Source organism: Salvelinus namaycush, chromosome 8, assembly GCF_016432855.1.
Source record: "Salvelinus namaycush isolate Seneca chromosome 8, SaNama_1.0, whole genome shotgun sequence".
Taxonomy (NCBI): domain Eukaryota; kingdom Metazoa; phylum Chordata; class Actinopteri; order Salmoniformes; family Salmonidae; genus Salvelinus; species Salvelinus namaycush.
Window position 1 is genome coordinate 57,476,882 of NC_052314.1, and position 20,359 is coordinate 57,497,240.

The 20,359-nt window shown below is 41.5% G+C and overlaps 1 protein-coding gene across 1 annotated transcript; it reads left to right on the forward strand.

Annotated features, from left to right (window-relative positions):
• Window positions 1–5,110: 5,110 nt before the first annotated feature.
• LOC120052219 (sodium/potassium/calcium exchanger 2-like) lies at window positions 5,111–20,359 on the forward strand. Its single transcript, XM_038999043.1, has 10 exons — window positions 5,111–5,318; window positions 5,361–6,052; window positions 16,388–16,420; window positions 17,666–17,789; window positions 18,024–18,116; window positions 18,531–18,610; window positions 18,764–18,904; window positions 19,078–19,167; window positions 19,673–19,839; window positions 20,110–20,359. Exons 1-10 carry the CDS (start codon window positions 5,111–5,113, stop codon window positions 20,357–20,359), a joined length of 1,878 nt encoding a protein of 625 aa, XP_038854971.1.

Sequence of the window (20,359 nt, forward strand, 5' to 3'; positions counted from 1 at the left end):
TCTGTGTCAAAAGGCTCACGGTTCCTGTACTGAAATCCATATGCATGCAATTGTACAGCTAACAGGTTCACAGCCAAAGAACAGGCACACAGTAGAACAAACATGTATGTCCCGTCTTCTTTACCTCATTCTACCTTTCTAACAGGTGATGGCTAACTGCTGCCTCATGGCCTGCCTATGTAAGGGGCCGTGGGGGGAGGGGGACAAGAGAGAGACCTGAAGAGAGCCAGTACAGGTCAGATAAGTTGAGCTCACCTTCAGCAGAGAGGCAGCAGAGCATTACATCACTAATGGCTCACGTGTTTAGCCTGACCTCACCACCACAAGCTTTAGTCTCCAGAAGAAGAAGAAGAAGAAGAAGCTGTTGAAAGGATTCTAATACTACCCCCCCCCCCCCTGCCCTCTGTCCATCCCTGAGTTTGCTTACCTACAGCGCCATTTGACAATGAGCCTCCGTAAGGACAGGTCTTTAACAGATGCCCAATTCTACACATGGACTGGTACTGTAGGTCTATAGCGAACACAGTGTGGCTTTTAAGTCTTGGTGACATTGTATTTTAAACCAGATGTTATTTTATTTTCCTTTATAATGAGTCTAAAGTCCACTGATGTTACCACAGAAAACATAATAAACATTTCCTTTACTGAAAGCTATGTCTTTGAAAATGTGCAACAATTGTAGTACATTTACATTTTGGTCGTTTAGCAGACGCTCTATCCAAAGCGACTTACAGTCAGTGCTTTCAACTAAAGGTAGATAAAGCAATCAGGAGATAGGCTCCTGCCCTTTGGGCCCTTCTGGCTCAGACAAGGCTTACTTACTTAAAGGGATACTTCGGGATTTTGGCAATGAGGCCCTTTATCTACTTCCCCAGAGTCAGATGAACTCGTGGATACCATTTTTATGTTACTAACTAGCGTTAGCGCAATGACTGGAAGATTAGACTTCCAGTCATTGCGCTATAATCTTGCAGTCATTGCGCTAACGCTAGTTAGCATTGGCTCATGAAACTACCTCTAACTTCAGTCATACTGGACACAGAGACATACAAATGGTATCCACGAGTTCATCTGACTCTGGGTATTCAGACCCTTTACTCAGTACTTTGTTGAAGCCCCTTTGGCAGTGATTACAGGCTCAAGTCTTCTTGGGTATGATGCTAGAAGCTTGGCACACCTTTATTTGGGGGGTTTTATCCAATTTTTCTCTGCAGATCCTCTCAAGGTCTGTCAGGTTGGATGGGGAGCGTCACTGCAAAGCTATTTTCTGGTCTCTCTAGAGATGTTCGATCGGGTTCAAGTCCAGGCACTGGCTGGGCCACTCAAGGACATTCAGAGACTTGTCCCAAAGCCACTCCTGCGTTGTCTTGGCTGTGTGCTTTATGGTCGTTGTCCTATTGGAAGGTGAACGTTCGCCCAAATCTGCTTCGATTGATCATCCTTAAGATATTTCTACAACTTGATTGGAGTCCACCTGTGGTAAATTCAATTGATTGGACATGATTTGGAAAGGCACACACCTGTCTATATAGGATGCACCTGAGCTCAATTTCGAGTCTCATAGCAAAGGGTCTGAATACTTATGTAAATAAGGTATTTCTGGTTTTTATTGTAATATATTTGCAAAAAGTATTTAAAACCTATTTTTGCTTTGTCATTATGGGGAATTGTGTGTAGATTGATGAGGATTTTTTTTGTTTTTAATCCATTTTAGAATAAGGCTGTAACTTAACAAAATGTGGATAAAGGGAAGGGGTCTGAAAACTTTCCGAATGCACTGTATATACAAGTATGTGGACACCCCTTCAAATTAGTGGATTCGGCTATTTCAGCCACACCCGTTGCTGACAGGTGTATACAATCGAGCACACAGCCATGCAATCTTCATAGACAAGTCAATTCGTAAAATGTATGCCCTGCTAGAGCTGCGCTGGTCAACTGTAAATGTTGTTATTGTGAAGTGGAAACGTCTAGTAGCAACAATGGCTCAGCTGCGAAGTGGTAGGCCACAAAAGCTTACAGAACGGGACCGTCGAGTGCTGAAGCGCACGCTCACTACCGAGTTCCAAAATGCCTCTGGAAGCAACGCCAGGAGCTTCACGAAATGGGTTTCCATGGCTGAGCATCCGCACACGCCTAAGATCACCATGCGCAATGCCAAGCCTCGGCTGGAGTGGTGTAAAGACTCTGGAGCAGTGAAAACGCGTTCTCTGGAGTGATGAATCACGCTTCACCAATCTGGGTTTGGCGGATGCCAGGAGAATGCTACCTGCCCCAATGCATAGTGCCAACTGTAAAGTTTGGTGGAGGAGGAATAACGGTCTGGGGCTGTTTTTTATGGTTTGGGCTAGGCCCCTTAGTTCCAGTGAAGGAAAATCTTAACTCTACAGCATACAATGTCATTCTGGACAGTTCTGTGCTTCCAACTTTGTGGCAACCATTTGGGGAAGGCTCCTTCCTGTTTCAGCATGACAATGCCCCCGTGCACAAAGTGAGGTCCATACACAAATGGTTTGTCGAGATCGGTGTGGAAGAACTTGACTGGCCTGCACAGAGCCCTGACCTCAACCCCATTGAAAACCTTTGGGAGGAACTGTAACGCAGATTGTGAGCCAGGCCTAATCGCCCAACATCAGTGCTCACTAATGCTCTTGTGGCTGAATGGAAGCAAATCCCCATCGCAATGTTCCAACATCTAGTGGAAAGCATTCCCAGAAGAGTGGAGGCGGTTATAGCAGCAAAAGGGGCACCAACTCCATATTAATGATCATGCTTTTGGAATGAGATGTTCGCCGAGCAGGTGTCCGCATACTGGTCATTTAGTGTATGTGTATCAACCTACTGGTAGAGCTCTTTTGGTTATTACACTATACAAACTGTCTTATGTAACCATACCAAAAATAACATATGATACTAAGTTGAGAGCCATAGATTTACATTGACTATGTTACATCTAGTCTTTGAGGCCAGGCTACAATAAAATGGCCTGGTAGGATAAGGCCTATCAATAGGGTTGGGTTCTGGTCTTTCTAGCAACATGATCTCACGTTTTCACCTCAAGTCAAATAAAGACAGAAGAGGTTGATTCCTGTCACGTGGCCGGGTAGGCAGGTACACAAGGTAGAGGGGGAGGAGTCACCTCACCACAGGATTGACTGTTCGTGTCTGTAAGCTCCACCCCTTCGGTGCTAAGGAAATTTTAGAGCAGATTTACATTAGCTATTCACAGTCTACAGTTGGAGCCTACAGGAACTTGTCAATCAGGATTGGCTTTACTGGCAAATTCCTCACCACCTACCTTTTTTTCTTCTGTACAGCATCCAACAGGAGACTGCAAGTGTGGTAAATTATTACTTTTCTTTCAATTGTTATGCATTGTTTTGTGAGGATTTCTTTTTGTTCTGAAGATATTTTTGCGTTTGATATTGCATTGGTTTGGATGGTGGCTTGCAAGATGAACTAGGTGGTTAGTTGATTGGCTTTGGTCTGTGTTCTGCAACTATGCAACAGAATAGGGCTCATTTTTGATCTAAGGATATATTTGCTGTTTACAATGTTTTACATTCCTTTTGAGTCTTATCGTTGGAGGAAATTGCCAGTAATAAAAATGTGAACTGTAAGCTTGGAGGTTTTAAATGAGCATAATTGGTTTAACAATTCTAAACAGCTATCACCTATGACCTCACCTAACACACGACTTCTGCTTTTAGATATCTGCTGTGTCATAACCATACTAATAGGTGCATGTTTTAAAGATATTGGAAAGATTTTCAAGATACTTTCCCAAGGTTTTGATAACCATAATAGCCTAGGCTAAGCAAAGCTTGTGGGTACTGATACAGGTACATGGAGAAATCAAACTGTAATAAAGTCAACCGACTGTATTTGAAATCATTTGCTTCATGCAAAGTGCTCATATTTCAAAATCAATATCTATTATGTTTCATTAAGCAATGATATTGATTTATGTGAGAATGCCATTCAGAGATTTGAGATTTGATTTTCAACAGCACAGGCTTTTTAAAATCAGCGAGTTTACAAATATTAGAGATAACTGGGTAGGATTAATCTGTAAGGTAAGACAGCTGTATTTCAATTATGGTTACGTACAAACACACCAACTAGAGTATATACATTAGATTGGACAGACAATAGTGATCTATCGCAGTGTTTCTCAAGCCCTGGTCCGTGAGAGGCACCGGTCCCTGGGATAGCGCTGAATAATCCCTGAAACCAATTTAGCCTGTGGTAACTTGCCAATTTTGATTAAAGCGGAATTCAAAGAAAGGACTAGGCCTATAGCTTACTGGTCCTTGGTAGGTGTACAGTAAATGTTGAGACACAGGGCTTGTACACTGAGTGTACAAAACATTAAGAACACCTTCCTAATATTGCATTTTATCCCCACTCCCCTTTGGCCCTCAGAACAGCCTCAATTCGTTGGGGCATGGACTCTACAAGGTGTCGAAAGCGTTCCACAGGGATGCTGGCCCATGTTGACTCCAATGCTTCCCACAGTTGTGTCAAGTTGGCTGGATGTCCTTTGGGTGGTGGATCATTCTTGATACACAAGAAACTGTTGAGCGTTTTAGTTCTTGACACCTACTACCATAATACCTCTCAATACCTCTCAATTGTCTCAAGGCTTTAAAATACTTCTTTAACCTGTCTCCAACTCTTCGTCTACACTGATTGAAGTGGATTTAACAAGTGACATCAATAAGGGATCATAGATTTCACCTGGTCAGTCTGTCATGGAAAGAGCAGGTGTTCTTAATGTTTTGTACACTCAGTGTATATAAATCTAGACCTAGGCCTATAACTTAGTCTAAACTAAGGTTCACATTGCACCTGTTGATATTTCTACAGATGTGAGTGATGATTTACCTTGTAATAATCCTCTCTCTTCCCCGTTTGTGTTTTCCAGACACTAATATGAGGAAACCTTTATATGCCCCAGACCCTGGAGAACATCAGGGACCCGTCGGTTGTTGTGTTTAGAGGACTATGCTCTCCTCGACACTGTAAGGCAAGCGCTCGTGCTAAACCAGCCAGAGCCAGAGCAGCCTCACAGCCAGCCTGAGCCTCAGCCTCCACCTATGCAACAGCGATGGAACTGATGCTCCCAGGTGCTGACATGGGGTCCCAGAAGGACTCCTTCCCCCTGAGCAGAAGGCATCACTACCTCCACGTCCGGAGAAAACTGAGGCCCATAAGGATTCTAGCTTTCGTCCTCAGCATCGTGACCCTCAGCACAGTCTTCTCATTGGGTGCCTTCCAGTGGACTACTTCTTCTACTGGGCTTGATGGAAATGGAGGTGATCTAATTTCCTCCTCCCCCGCTGCTATGTCCGGGGGAGACCTACTGCAGTCGGCCCCCCACAGAACTCTGCTCACCACCAAGCACCAGGGAGGCCACAACGTCTCTATGATGGAGGACATGCCCGTGGCCATGAAGTCTTCCATGGATGAGATGAACCCGGGGGACTACCCCACAGATCTCTTCAACCTGGAGGAGAGAAGGCAGGGGGCCGTCTGTCTGCACATGTTTGGGATGTTGTACATGTTCATCGCCTTAGCCATTGTGTGCGACGAGTTCTTTGTCCCGGCCCTGACTGTGATCACGGAGAAACTACAGATCTCGGACGACGTTGCCGGGGCAACCTTCATGGCGGCCGGGGGTTCTGCCCCGGAACTCTTCACCTCCGTCATCGGGGTGTTCATCTCCCACAGCAACGTGGGCATAGGAACCATTGTGGGTTCGGCCGTGTTCAACATCCTGTTTGTCATCGGGATGTGCGCGTTGTTCTCCAGGGAGGTTCTCCAGTTGACCTGGTGGCCCCTCTTTAGAGACGTCTCCTTCTACATCATTGGTCTGTTGATGCTCATCCTGTTCTTTTTGGATAACCAGATCTTTCTGTGGGAAAGTATCGCCTTGCTGATGTGCTACTTGAGTTATGTGACATTTATGAAGTTCAATGCAGATGTAGAGACCTTCATAAAGAGTAAATTGGGCCAGAATCAAGTGGAAGAGGTGGAGGCCGCTCCTAAGGTGAGTTTTGCCGCCACCTTTTCCTCCCCAGATGTATTCTTAACTCACGTTCCTTTTGCTTTTGGCAGGAGGGTACTCGCGTGCAGCGTAAGGGAAGGGTATTTAAAAGTCATCCTGTGGGCCAGGTAGACGGACAGACGCCAAAAACCTCTGCCTGCCCAGGGATTAACATTGGGTTTAGCTGCATGTCACCTGTGCATGGCCACACAGAGATGGCCCTCCCTATTCGTGATGACTAAGTCAAACCACCAAGCAGGTCGCTCCATGGAGTCTTCCATCCACTGCCATATTAAATACCAGGCCTCTGAGCCCTTTGCAAAGCTGGCTCACCATACATACAGCACTCGTAGTAGTCAGTCAACTGACGTTACACAATCTAGTTTTCCCTTAAATGTTTTAAACATATTACTGTACACAAGACACATTTACACAACCAATGTTTAGGAAATATTTATATGCCATTTAAGAAATAAATATGTAGACTTTTTATCTTCTTGATGATGGATACTGTAATTACACACCATTTATTAACTTTGTCATTAACTTCGACATTCATCGACCTACAGGAAATCGGTTACACGTTAACTGGTATACTGAATTCAGTGGTCTGTGGTTATCTGAGGGAGTTTTAAACATTGGAACCAACCAACTGTCAATATCTGTAACGGGCTGCAAATGGGGGAGGGTGGTTACTCTGACGAGGTCTCAATGTTTGGAGATTCCAATTTTTATTATCAACATGGCTCCAGAGGGTAGTTTGGTGTGGCCACATTTCTTCAAAGGATAGACACGTTTGAGTGGATAGGCCCAACAATGTGCACTGCACAGTGTGTCCCCTTGAACCAACTTCTCAACAGCTGTATTCATTCAACATCTCTTCATGGCCAGAGTTGAGCTAAAGACAGTAGGCTAAAGTAGCTTGAACATTCACCGTTTTCATAAAACTCCCGCATGTACTAAACATCATGACTTTATTATCAAGATCGGCTAGCTAGTAATTCTAAAGCAATGCTGGCCCTAATGTCAAAAAACAACACTAACGCAACTTCAGATTTTAAGGAGGCTATACATACATTTCCATGGTATCAAACATGTAGGGCCAACCCCAAAAGACACAGCAAATAAAATTACGTGTACAGATAAAGATAGAATAAATACAAAAAAACTGCATCATTATCATTCAAAACTCTACTGTTGTGACATATCTCCTACACGTGTCCAACGTGTAGGAGATATTATGTTCTTGTCTTTGTCTTCAGTTGGAGTCTGATTCATTGCTCTCAGATGTTATATACTCAGAGTCACACTCTTACGGAGCCCAGGTGAACCCTAGCTGGATGTTGGCTGTGATTGTTAGGGCTTACCTGTAGCTTTTGACTTGCATTGCATCCCAATTCCAGATCTTCAGGGGTTTCTACTTTAACACTACTGTGCAATTTGGACTAGATTATAGGCCTGTATTTGGCATTGAGAAGAAAATAATATCCATACGTACTAATTATTATCATCGTCTCACCACATTGAGACACTAGATATTGTAAAGAAAAACCTAGCGATGAGGTTTGATATATGATTCCAGCAAGCAGTACTTTAAAAATACTTATTTCAATTAATTAATGATAACTAAATTACGAGCCACATTTTTTTCTTTATATAAGAACCAATGTTGTAGTGACAGCAACAATTAGTGGGTAGCGGCAAACTTGTCTCTTACATCTTCACATGACATACAGTATTTGATCAGTAGTTATTCGATGTGTGGTACGTTCAGTTTACACCTCGGATCTTAACGGTGAGATGCAAGTGCCATTATTAAACCCAACTTGAAGAGGTGATTACTATTTCTATCATCAAGGGGATATAAAAACTCTGTTTGTATTCCGTCCTTCTGAGAAAAACTGCCCTGTTCACAGGGAGTCTCTCATCCTTGTACTGGTTTGACTCCTTAGGGCTTTTTGTTAACCAGCCAGCACATGATGTACGACTTGCTTGCCCTCATATGTCTGTAGTTCTTAAGTAATCCCTCTGCAAATCCTCCAATCCATTTACCACAGGTAATTTTAGCCAAGTGCTACTGCTGGTGTGGAGAGCAAAACTCACTCAACACTTGGAAAAGTTAAAAACATTTTTTTTTAACCAATTGTGTTTATTGTTTTGTCATTCAGAGTAGTCTGTGTTCTTAACCCAAGCTATATATATATATATATGCAGAGAGAGAGAGAGAGAGAGATGCATATATATGTAAGATGGTGGAAGTCAGGAAGTCAGGAAGAACTCACCATACTTGATTATTCTAAGACTCCAATCCTTCTTTAACCCTTATCTGATTACAATTTGTGACGACAGCAAATATAATGCGACTGACTCCTGGGCTGGGCCCAGTTTCCCAAAAGCATCTCAAGGCTAAGTTCATTGTTAGAACCCTCGTAGGAGCATCGTTAAAGCTCTGAGCTGTTTCCCAAAACCATCGTTAGTGTAACGGAATTCCTCTTCCTCTTCATCCGAAGAGGAGGAGCAGGGATTGAACCAAGACGCAGCGTTGTGATAAGACATGATTTATTAAAGTAAAGACGAAAAAACACGAAAACACTTTAACAAACTACAAAACAACAAACGACGTAGACGCACCTGAACATAAGAACTTACATGACACGAAGAACGCATGAAACAGGAACAGACTACATAAACCGAACGAACAAACAAACCGAAACAGTCCCGTGTGGCGTAACATACACAGACACTGACACAGGAGACAACCACCCACAAACAAACAATGTGACACCACCTACCTTAATATGATTCTCAATCAGAGGAGATGAAAACCACCTGCCTCTAATTGAGAACCATATCAGGTACCCATTAAACCAACATAGAAACACAAAACATAGACTGCCCACCCAAACTCACGTCCTGACCAACTAACACATACAAAAACTAACAGAAAACAGGTCAGGAACGTGACAGTTAGTAAAGTTGCACTTGAAAACGCTCATTATTTACCAACTTCCTCCAGACCACTCGTACAACAGCTAAGTGTGTCGTTAGATGCGTATTTGCCATTCTCCGTTACTTTATACACAGAAGATCTACACTAAACATAGCATCAATATGTTTAGGCCTATCTGTATCTTCTGTGACCAGCCGCCGATAACTTCAGTTACAAATTTGCCAATGTTTTTGCAATTGTTACAAACAAGCAAGGGATAAAAATATTCTTAATTGAAAATCAAGATGACTGAATTAAAATATGAGTACAGTAAAGACCTGTATATTTAAACCATATTGACATCAATTTAATGTTCAATAAACTGAGTTTTTTTGTGTGCTAATTCTAGGCTACTGTATGTAATTGCGTCAGTATAGTTAATGTTGTGTAACAACATGTGCGCAATACCTAATTTGTGATCTAGTGCATTGGTATAGGGTTAGCATCAGAATAATCTGCCTCAATTTTTGCAGCCATAAGTGATAATATCTATATAGGAGCTGAACCGTCGTCAGTATTGTGGAATAATTATACTGTTAAAGTAAGACTTGAAAGGCCAAAGCTGATCCGACAGCAGTGCTGCCTTTCTTTCGATCCTATCAGTATCGACATATGATCCAACAACACTGAACGTGTTGTGGTGTTTTGGGAAACGCATAAGATCTTCAGCTGTTATAGGAACGATGCATTGTTAAAACGCTCCTAAGCTTAATGCTGCATTTTAACCCATTGGGAAGGTGGTATTTACCACATATGACTGGAACATTTCAATTACATTCCCTTCCAACTCCTAATCAGTAGTGGGAAACTTGTCTATCATCCCTGAGCTCCAATTTATCCCACATGCTGACCTCTGACGTCGCCTACTAAGGAAATTACCTCAATAACTGCATTTTCGGTAGTTAAATGTAACAACTAACATTATTTTTTTTAAGAAATCTTTTAACATGGTTTTGGAACACGATCATTTGTTTACAAGAATGATAGCTGTACTTATAGTTTATGGTTGACACAGCTTGTTGGCCATTAGCCAATCAGCCTTTCTTGACAAAGTTCAAAGCACGTAAACGCATGATGCGTCCAACTGTATTCATGACTTCACAACTGGTAATTACGTCCTTCCCACTTGGTTAGGAACGCAGCATAAGTTCCATCGCTATCGGGAATCGAGCCCTGGGCATGATGTAACTAACCTGCTGCAGTTGACTGACTAAAGCTGACTGACTAAAGACACAGAAGCCTACAGTGACTCAAAGAACTAGCAATGAACAGAAGAGGATCTTTTTCACATTATGTTTCTCTATATCCACTATATATACACACTGAACAAAAATGTAAAAGCAACATGTAAAGTGTTGTTCTCATGTTTCATGAGCTGAAATAAAAGAAACCCCCGAAATGTTCCATACGCACAAAAAGCTTATTTCTCAAAGATGTGCACACATTTGTTTACATCCCTGTTGGTGAGCATTTCTCAATTTGCCAAGATAACCCATTCACCTGACAGGTGGGGCATATCAAGAAGCTGATTAAACAGCCTGATCATTACACAGGTGCACCTTGTGCTTGGGACAATAAAAGGCCACTGTAAAATGTGTAGCTTTTTCACACAGCACAATGCCACAGACGTCTCAAGTTTTGAGGGAGCGTGTAATTGGCATGCTGACTGCAGGAATGTCCAACAGAGCTCTGCAGAAATGTAATGCTAATTTCTCTACCAAAAGCTGCATCCAATGTTGTTTTAGAGAATTTGGCCGTACGTCCAACTAGCCTCCACAACTGCAGACCACGTGTATGGCGCTGTGTGGGCGAGCGGTTTGCTGATGTCAATGTTGTGAACAGAGTGGGGTTATGGTATGGGCAGGCATAAGCTACGGACAATGAACACAATTGCATTTTATTGACGGAGATACCGTGACGAGACCCTGAGGCCCATTGTCGTGCCATTCTTCCGCCGCCATCCCCTCATGTTTGAGCATGATAATGCACAGCCCCATGTCACAAGGATCTATAAGCTGAAAATGTCTCAGTTCTTCCATGGCCTGCATACTCACCAGACATGTCACCCATCGAGCATGTTCGGGATGCTCTGGATTGATGTATATGACAGCGTCTTTCAAAGTTCACGCCAATATCCAGCAACTTCGCACAGCCATTGAAGAGAAGTGGGACAACATTCTACAGGTCACAATCAACAGCCTGATCAATTCCATGTGAAGGAGATTTGTCACGCTGCATGAGGTAAATGGTCTGGTTTTCTGATCCACTCCCCTACTTTTTTAAAAAGGTAACTGTGACAAACAGATGCATATCTGTATCCCCAATCATGTGAAATCCATAGATTAGGGCCTAATTTATTTATTTAAATTGACTGATTTCCTTATATGAACTGTAACTCAGTAAAATAGTTGAAATTGTTGCATGTTCCATTTATATTTTTGTTCAGTATAATACACTAGCATACAGTACTTAGAATGAAGCAATGAATTGGGAATGCATTCTAAATAGTATGCTAGTATGGACATTGGAACTCACATTTAAGAGCTTTTGACCAGCATGATCTGACTGCACTAGGAAGTGTTTGCCGGAGATTTTCTGCAAGAGACAAGACTGCATGCTTATTTTGCAGGGCAAAATCCTCACTGATGATTTAGATAGAGAGCAACTACCAGTGTTCACGTATTTCCATCAACATTTTCCTTTCAATCATGCCTCTCAATGACATGTAAATGATTGTGGACTATGCTTCCATAATCTTTAGTACAGGGCTCTCCGACCCTGTTCCTGGAGAGCTACAGTCCTGTAGGTTTTCAGTTGAACCCTAATCAAGCGCACCTGATTCGAATAATTATCTGGTTGATGAGATGAATCAGGTTAGTTACAACTGGGGTTGGAGTGAAAACCTACAGGAGGGTAGCTCTCCAGGAACAGGGCTGGAGAGCCCTGCTTTAGTATAATGTTTACCTTTATTGTGAGGGTTCACTTCCTGTGCTAAACCCCAGGGCCACAACTGACCAATCAGCTACAGTGTGTTTCATTGGCTCAGAAATAGGGAAGACCATAAAAACAGCTGATGTCTGTATTGTCTATATTGCTTATGCTCAAGTCTTTGTTATTAATTGTAACTAAAAGTGTACTTGTATTGTGATTGGGTTAACTTCTTTCCCATGAAGAAAGGGTACCGATAACACACTTAACATGTTATTCTATATCCAAGATCTTCTATATCCAATGGACACTGGGGCCCTTAAGGGTTGTAACCCCACCCAAGTAACAGCCAATATTCAACCAAATACAAAATAAGTGTAATAAAAGTGTGAGGGTCGAATCAAACGTCACGTTGTGACATGTGAAGGTTGTTATGAGAGTTCACATGAAGGGTTTGAAATTACTGTTCTAAATACGGTTATCTCTGTGGATTAATCCTCTCTAAGTCTGGGAGCTTGGCGGGTCAGGTGGATACAATTGACTTCTGCCTCGCAAGGATACTTGCAGAAACTCCCGGCTTTGCAGAAAGCCCTGGCTGGCTGGCTGGCTGCCTGGCTGGCTGGCTGGCTGGCTGGCTGGCTGGCTGGCTGGCTGCCTGGCTGGCTGCCTGGCTGGCTGCCTTATGGAACTTACGGCTACAGTATACTGTGAATAATAGTTATTTTCGAAAGCTTCACGTGTTCCTTATGAAGATCTTAAAGATAATTTTGATTGGCAGTTTGAATTAATGACATTTTAATTAATCGCATTAGATAACAAGGCAGTTAACCCACTGTTCCCCCGGGCACCGAAGACATGGATGTTGATTAAGGCAGCCCCCCGGACCTCTCTGATTCAGATGTTATATGTTGAATTTCTCTTCCAGATATTTGTTATAGTACAGCGTGTGTATATATGTGTGTATGTATGTATGTCCAGTTTGTGTGTTTGCATGTATGTTCATGTATGGAGAGTTTGAAAACCCTGCAAATTCCCTCTCCAAGCCATTCCCCAGCATTTTGGTAAATATTGTTTAAGCTATGAGGACATGTCTAGTGTTTGAATACGCTTTTACAGCCAAAACACTTTGTGGAAAATAGTACTTAAAGTAAAAAAATAAGTATGTTTCCATTGTTATTGCAGAGGTATAAAGAGAGTTAGGGAGCCCAAGCTACGTGATATAAAAACAATGGCAGTGAATGTAAAGATCCCTATTAATCAGTGAACTTGAATTAACTTCCATTACCCTGTTTGTGGAGCAAATGGATCACCCATTAGTGCATTGTTTACTCAAACCCAGATTCTGTACCTAGAGACATCTATGCCTCTGTTATAATATAATTTTGGCAAGAGTTAATAACTATGAATTTGATGAGGCTCTATTATAATCATATGAATCACAGTTCATCCTGTGCTCCTTTTTGGTATTTGTTCTTATATGTCGACTCATACATAATTCACCACAAAATGTTTGTCTAGATAGGCCTACAGAATTTGTCAAATCATTATTTGTTCTTTAATAAATCCCTTTCCTGCAGTCAAATGACCAAATTGCCCTCTAGTGGCCTCATGGGTGGACTGTTAACATTTTTCATAATTTCATAATTAATCAACATTATAAAAAATTAAAATAAACTTTATGTCAAATGGTTTTGTTATATTTAAGTCTTCTGTGATGTATATAAAGTGTAATATTGGGATGCAAACTCAAAATGTAATACATTTAATCCCTATATGTGACAGGTACAGGTGTCTTTTTAATGCCCATAACCATGTGTGTGAGGTTTATACTTTTGTTTCAAAGTAGATTTGTTTAAGACTACCAAGAAACACTCTGTGTGAATCTGATTTAGCCTACTGCAGTACAGGGTTAATGCTATAAACTGTAGCCTAGTATAAGGCCAATTACTTTTCAGTTGAACAAAGATGAATTTGCTAAATATTATTGCCATATTTGTATTGTGTCTACCCAATTTGTTGCTACCCTATTTGTGGCTACACCGAAAACCTTGAGTTTCTGCTAACTAAGCAATGTATTCTCCAAACCCACTCCCCTCCTGACCTAGGTGGGAGTTCTGTTAAGAACTGTCAGTGTTTATGTCCTGTCGCCGTCAAATCAAAAATAAAAGGCATTCATCACATACACAGTTTACAAAAGATATAAAAGGTGCAGTGAAATGTTTGTGTGCTAGTTATGATAATGGCGCCCATTTCAGATCACATTACACGCAGCGGACCAACTGTTAAGCAAACTGGGCAGTGTGGTGAGAACGGGACAGGTTGGAAATGTGACTATGTGGCGGTGTTTTACCTGTGGTTTCAGACGGGATAAAAGTCACCACGTCTGTACATTTGACATTTTAGTAATTTAGCAGGCGCTCTTATCCAGAGCAACTTACAGGAGAAATTAGTTAATTGCCTTGCTCAAGGGCACATCGGCAGATTTTTCACCTAGTCGGCTCGGTGATACGAACCAGCGACCTTTACTGGTCCAATGTTCTGCTAGACTACCTGCCTCCCACAGTAAGCCAGGCCACAATGCAAACCTCCAACAGCTCTCCGTCTTGCCAATCCATCCGTTCCTAACCCTAAGCTCCGGCAGCAGATGCTCTGCAGGTTATTAGGCTCAATGCCCAATAACCTGTATAACCTGTAGGGCCATGTGAGCATTAGGCAACAGTCAACCGCCGGGAATCAAACACAGCACAAGGCCTTAGCCTGCCTTACTGGAAAGGCCTTAGTTTGGGCGCTCACATGGCTAACGCTCATCCGCTAACACTTTGAGAGACGGCTACTAGTGCCAATGGATGGATCCTCCTAACTCCAACGGAAGCACTTAACTAGACTACATGACTCGGTCTACATTGATACAAAATGGTTGTGTAATTGTTGTCCCATTTTCTGGTAGACAAATAACAGGGCTGTTCAGGGTTTTCAACAATGCTAATTGAAGAAAATAATTGAAATTCTGTTTTTTTTAAAAATGTGGGTAATCATAATCTGTTTTAGAATTCAAACATACATTAGGCTAACACTACAGTATGGCTAACACTTGGTCGATGTCTGCGTAGTCAAATTGCTCCTGTAACTCAAGACTTTTAGCTCCTATAATTCAAGCTGTTTCTTCTTCCGTTTTAAAAGGTAATTATTAGTATGTCATGTTTGCCTGTTCTCTTGTTTTGTCGTGCGAAGATACACAGTTACGGTAGTATAACAACGTGTCTGACCATAGCAAGCTGCTAAGGTGTTGCACAGTTCTGTTGTCTTTGCACAGGGTTGTAATTGAAGTTATTCATTCATTTCAAATCATTGATTTTACAGTGCCTTCAGAAAGTATTCAAACCCCTTGACTTTTCCCACATTTTGTTATGTCACAGCCTGAATTTAAAACGGATTAAATGTAGATGTTTTTGTCACTGGCCTACATGCTACACCATATTGTCAATGTTTTTCCATGTTTCTATCAATTAAAAAGCAAAAGTACTCAACCCCTTTGTTATGGCAAGTCTAAATAAGTTCAGGAGCAAAAATGTGCAAAATAAGTTGCATGGACTCAATAATAGTGTTTAACATGCTTTATGAATGTCTACATCTTTGTACCCCACACATACAATTATCTGTAAGGTCCTTCAGTCGAGCAGTGAATTTCAAACACAGATTCAACCACGGTCCTTGTGATATAGAATATATATATAATTTGAAAAAACCCAAAAGCAATCCTCTATAGAGGTTAACAGAACGGGCATGTTATGTTGTGCAACAGTGGTGTGCATGTATGTACGCCACAAACCAAATGTTCCAATGTTCTCATACAATCATATGATATTTTGCTTTGTGCATTCCCAACACGCCATGTCATCTTAGCCTGTTTTGCTATACATGTCCCATAGTATTCATCAATGTATCCTATTCAAATAAGTCTTCACAAATGGCTTTCCTATTTTAGACAGGGAAACCTACTGCTTGCTATGGTATCATACTGTACCTTACATTCCAAACAGAAAATCAGTATGCTTTCTCAATTGAATTTCTCTCTCAACCAGTTGTGTAGATGGGATTCTGTCCCCACAACTGTCCTGTATATGTCCTCTGAAGAACTGTTGGCTTTAGATGAAAGGAGCTGCATCTGTAGGTTTTAAAGGCTTTGTCCTCCCAGCTGCCTTACAACCTGTACATTCTCTATGGATCATTTTGAAACTGGCTGGCCTATTGACAGTTTCATATCCTGATAAAAGCAGCCATCATGATAAATTATTTAATTAATTAGGCTACATCGTCTTGTCAATAACTAGCATTTCTTGGCAGATTATATGTTCTGTTTATGTGCGATTTTGTGTGACTTCATATATTAATTTCTTTCTCTTTACTTCTTTCCTTTGAAGGCAAGCACGGGTGAGGAGGAAAACAAGTTGACGGTATGTTTATGTTCTGTTGTTGCATCTTAATATGTATTTGTACGTGTACTGTCATATTGACAGTACTGAATATCCAGTGCTCTTAAGCAAGCACACAAAGCATGTTGCCATAGAACGCAATGCTGCATGAAAACAATGAAATATCAAGGTCTACAAATGTGTCAGTTAGTTTGCACCAGAGCCATGTGTTTAGAGTGTTGGGCCAATGGCGTTTCTTCATTAAGACACATTTACATGACACTTCAACATTCAACATGGCAGCCATGTTAGCTCCCCACTAACATTACTTGAGGAATATTAAACAAATATTATGAAACTGAATGTCTAGACGGAGCATTATGATGCATTTACATGACACTTCAACATTCTATGGCAGCCATGTTGGCTCCCCATTAACATGGGCAATATTTAAACAGTGCTATGTAACTGAATGTCTAGAATTAGATCAAAAGTTGACCTAACTCTCTAAATATATCAACTCTCTAAATATACGCCGCTGGTTTGCGCTACAAGACCCTCATTATTGACACTCACGCACTTGACACGTCACACTGTGCATTCACTGTGCATACCGCTGTGTTCAACTGCATCATTGTTACGCCACTGTGTACCAAAGACACAGATTCATTGTGAGTTCAGGGTTGGGGTCAAACCAGTAAAGTAAAATCGAAACTCAATTCATACATTGTATCTCAGTTCACTTGACTGAATTGAAAGCCAAATTGACTCCACACCTAAAGCTATAGATTAGAGTTATGCATTGAAGCTATAGATTAAAACTATGTATTAAAGATATAGATTATTTAGTGTTGAAGCTATAGATGATCTAGTATTGAAGCTATAGATGATTTAATATTGAAGCTATAGATGATCTAGTATTGAAGCTATAGATGATCTAGTATTGAAGCTATAGATGATCTAGTATTGAAGCTATAGATGATCTAGTATTGAAGCTATAGATTATCTAGTTTTGAAGCTATAGATGATCTAGTATTGAAGCTATAGATGATCTAGTTTTGAAGCTATAGATGATCTAGTATTGAAGCTATAGATGATCTAGTATTGAAGCTATAGATTATCTAGTTTTGAAGCTATAGATGATCTAGTATTGAAGCTATAGATGATCTAGTTTTGAAGCTATAGATGATCTAGTATTGAAGCTATAGATGATCTAGTATTGAAGCTATAGATGATCATCTGGTATAGAGATGTTAAAGCAGCCTATGCCCTTGGTCTCTACTGCAGGCCAAGCCCCGTCTCCAGAGAGGAGGATCATCAGCCTCCCTCCACAACACCCTGATGAGGAATAGCATCTTCCAGCTCATGATCCACACACTGGACCCCCTCAGTGAGGGTGAGGGACTGGGGGGTAAAACAACATGTTTTTTTGACACACCTTCAATATAGACACACTTCCAATATCTATATTTGATGTATTTGTTTTAATATGTTTCTGTATTAGACATGTTTTCATAATTTCTCATTAATGGAAACAAAATAAAATATGTGTAATGTTTTATGTTTCCATTAGCGGGGAATCCGTAGCTAGGTTCATATCGTTGGGGTTCATCACTGACTCTCTGTAGCAATGATTGTGTTTCAGGGCGATTCAAAGAGAAGGCATCCATTCTTCACAAGATGGCCAAACAGAAATGTCAAGGTGGTGGGGACGGGGAAAAACCCAACGGTGTCGCAGGTGAGCTTTACATTTTAAATGTACGTAAATGTTAAATATGTTAAAATACTTTATACATGTTATATACTATATTATAATCTGGGTGGTTCCAGCCCTGAATGCTGATTGGCTGAAAGCCGTGGTATATGAGATCGTATACCACAGGTATGACAAAACATATATTTTTACTGTTCTAACTACATTTGTAACTAGTTTATAATATCAATAAGGCACCTCTGGTGTTTGTGGTATATTTGCTTAAGAACAGCCCTTAGCCGTGGTATATTGGCCATATACCACACCGCCTCAGGCCTTATTGCTTAAATATACTGTATATACATAATATATATTGCATTACATCCTCCAGTGCCTCTCACTGTCTCTCCTTCAGGTCTAACTCCTGGCCTTTCTCTCTATTTCTGTCTCTCTACGCAGACAAAAGCATCCCCAACAGTTCCAACGTGACAGTGGAAGTCACTTCGCCTGCGAATGGCGACATAGGACCGGTAGTCTTTGTCTACTAAATACCTCCAAAATCAGTGATGATGTTTAAGAGAGTAACTGACACACACTGGATAAATGAGTTCTGTTTCAATCAAATATGTTTTATAGCCTTGGTATTCCTGTCACTGTTTCTCTCTAACCCCCTACCCCTCTCTGTTTGGTAGGCTGAGGAGGAGGAGGAGGAAGATGAGGACGCTCCTCTGAGTTTGGAGTGGCCGGAGACGAACCGCAAACGAATAACGTATCTCCTTATCCTCCCCATCGTCTTCCCTTTGTGGCTCTCTCTGCCGGATGTCAGGAGAGAGGTAAGTGGAGCTGCTATACTCCTCAGACTGCATTAACATTTGCGGTGTAGCTATGATTGATTGATTGATTGGTAGGTAGGTTGTTTGGTTGATTGATTTGTGAAAATCTATGACGCTGACGCTTCAAAAGGACATTGAAAGTTTTCATGAATTTTTTTTTTTTTTTTTTTTAGACTTCCGCGAAGTTCTTCCCCATAACCTTCATTGGTTCAATCTGTTGGATTGCTGCCTTCTCCTACCTCATGGTGTGGTGGGCTCATCAGGTAAGCCCCTCCCTGACACCTGTCACTCTCATTCTGAGCCAATCAAAACATAGGGTTTGTTTTTATCGTTTCGACTCCTGATACAGGACAGGGTTGCGTTCAGGAGGGCCCAAAGTAAAACGTTGTGGAACGTTGCAGGTAGAAATGCCATGAATAGAGCCGGCATGATTCTTTACTCTAGAATTGAGATGACTGTTATAAGGCCCAAAAATGTGTCAATCATTACATCACCTCACCTATGGTCTTTTGATTATGGTGGAAGCATATCAGTCTGTGTGTGACCACGACACATAATCCTAACAGCTAAGCAACTACTTCCAGTTGTACCTACTAGCTCCCCCGTCAGATCAACGTTAACCTCGACTATAGAACAAGAGCCAACCAATCCAAACAAGATCCAGTCATTCGATTGAGTTTCAACCGTGTCTATTGCCAGACGTCATAACGCCAAATCGGATTCTTCGTCTTTGTTTGAACAATGTAATTAACCCATTTTCACTCTCAGGTTGGAGAGACCTTCTGGATTACAGAGGAGATCATGGGATTGACCATATTAGCAGCTGGTACCTCAATCCCTGATCTAATCACCAGTGTCATTGTAGCACGGAAAGGCCTTGGTGACATGGCTGTGTCCAGCTCTGTAGGCTCCAACATATTTGACATCACCGTGGGGTAAGTCGGTCTAAAAGCACATTTAAAATGCTCCAACTCCTGTTTGCATGAATGAGTCATCTTTTGATGTTTTCTCGGGCAAGCGCTATCGCTCCACATTTGCAATGTTACAGTAGTTTTGCACAGATCTATGCTCTTTTGAATGATGAAAATGTCAACCTAGAAAGTCAAAGGATCAACTGTAACTATGTTTTCACTTTACCACCATATAGTCTACTCTAGACGGTAACGGTACATGTGATTTCTATGTTTCTCCGTCTACCCTTCCAGCCTGCCGTTCCCTTGGCTCATCTACGGCCTAATCAATGACTTCAAGGCGGTGCAGGTGAGCAGCAACGGCCTGTTCTGCGCCATCGTGCTCCTCTTCCTCATGTTGCTCTTCGTCATCATCTCCATCGCCTCCTGCAAGTGGAGGATGAGCAAGTCGCTGGGAGGCCTCATGTTTTTACTATACATCTTCTTCCTGGTAACCAGCGTCATGCTGGAAGACAAGATCATAGTGTGTCCCATCTCCATCTGA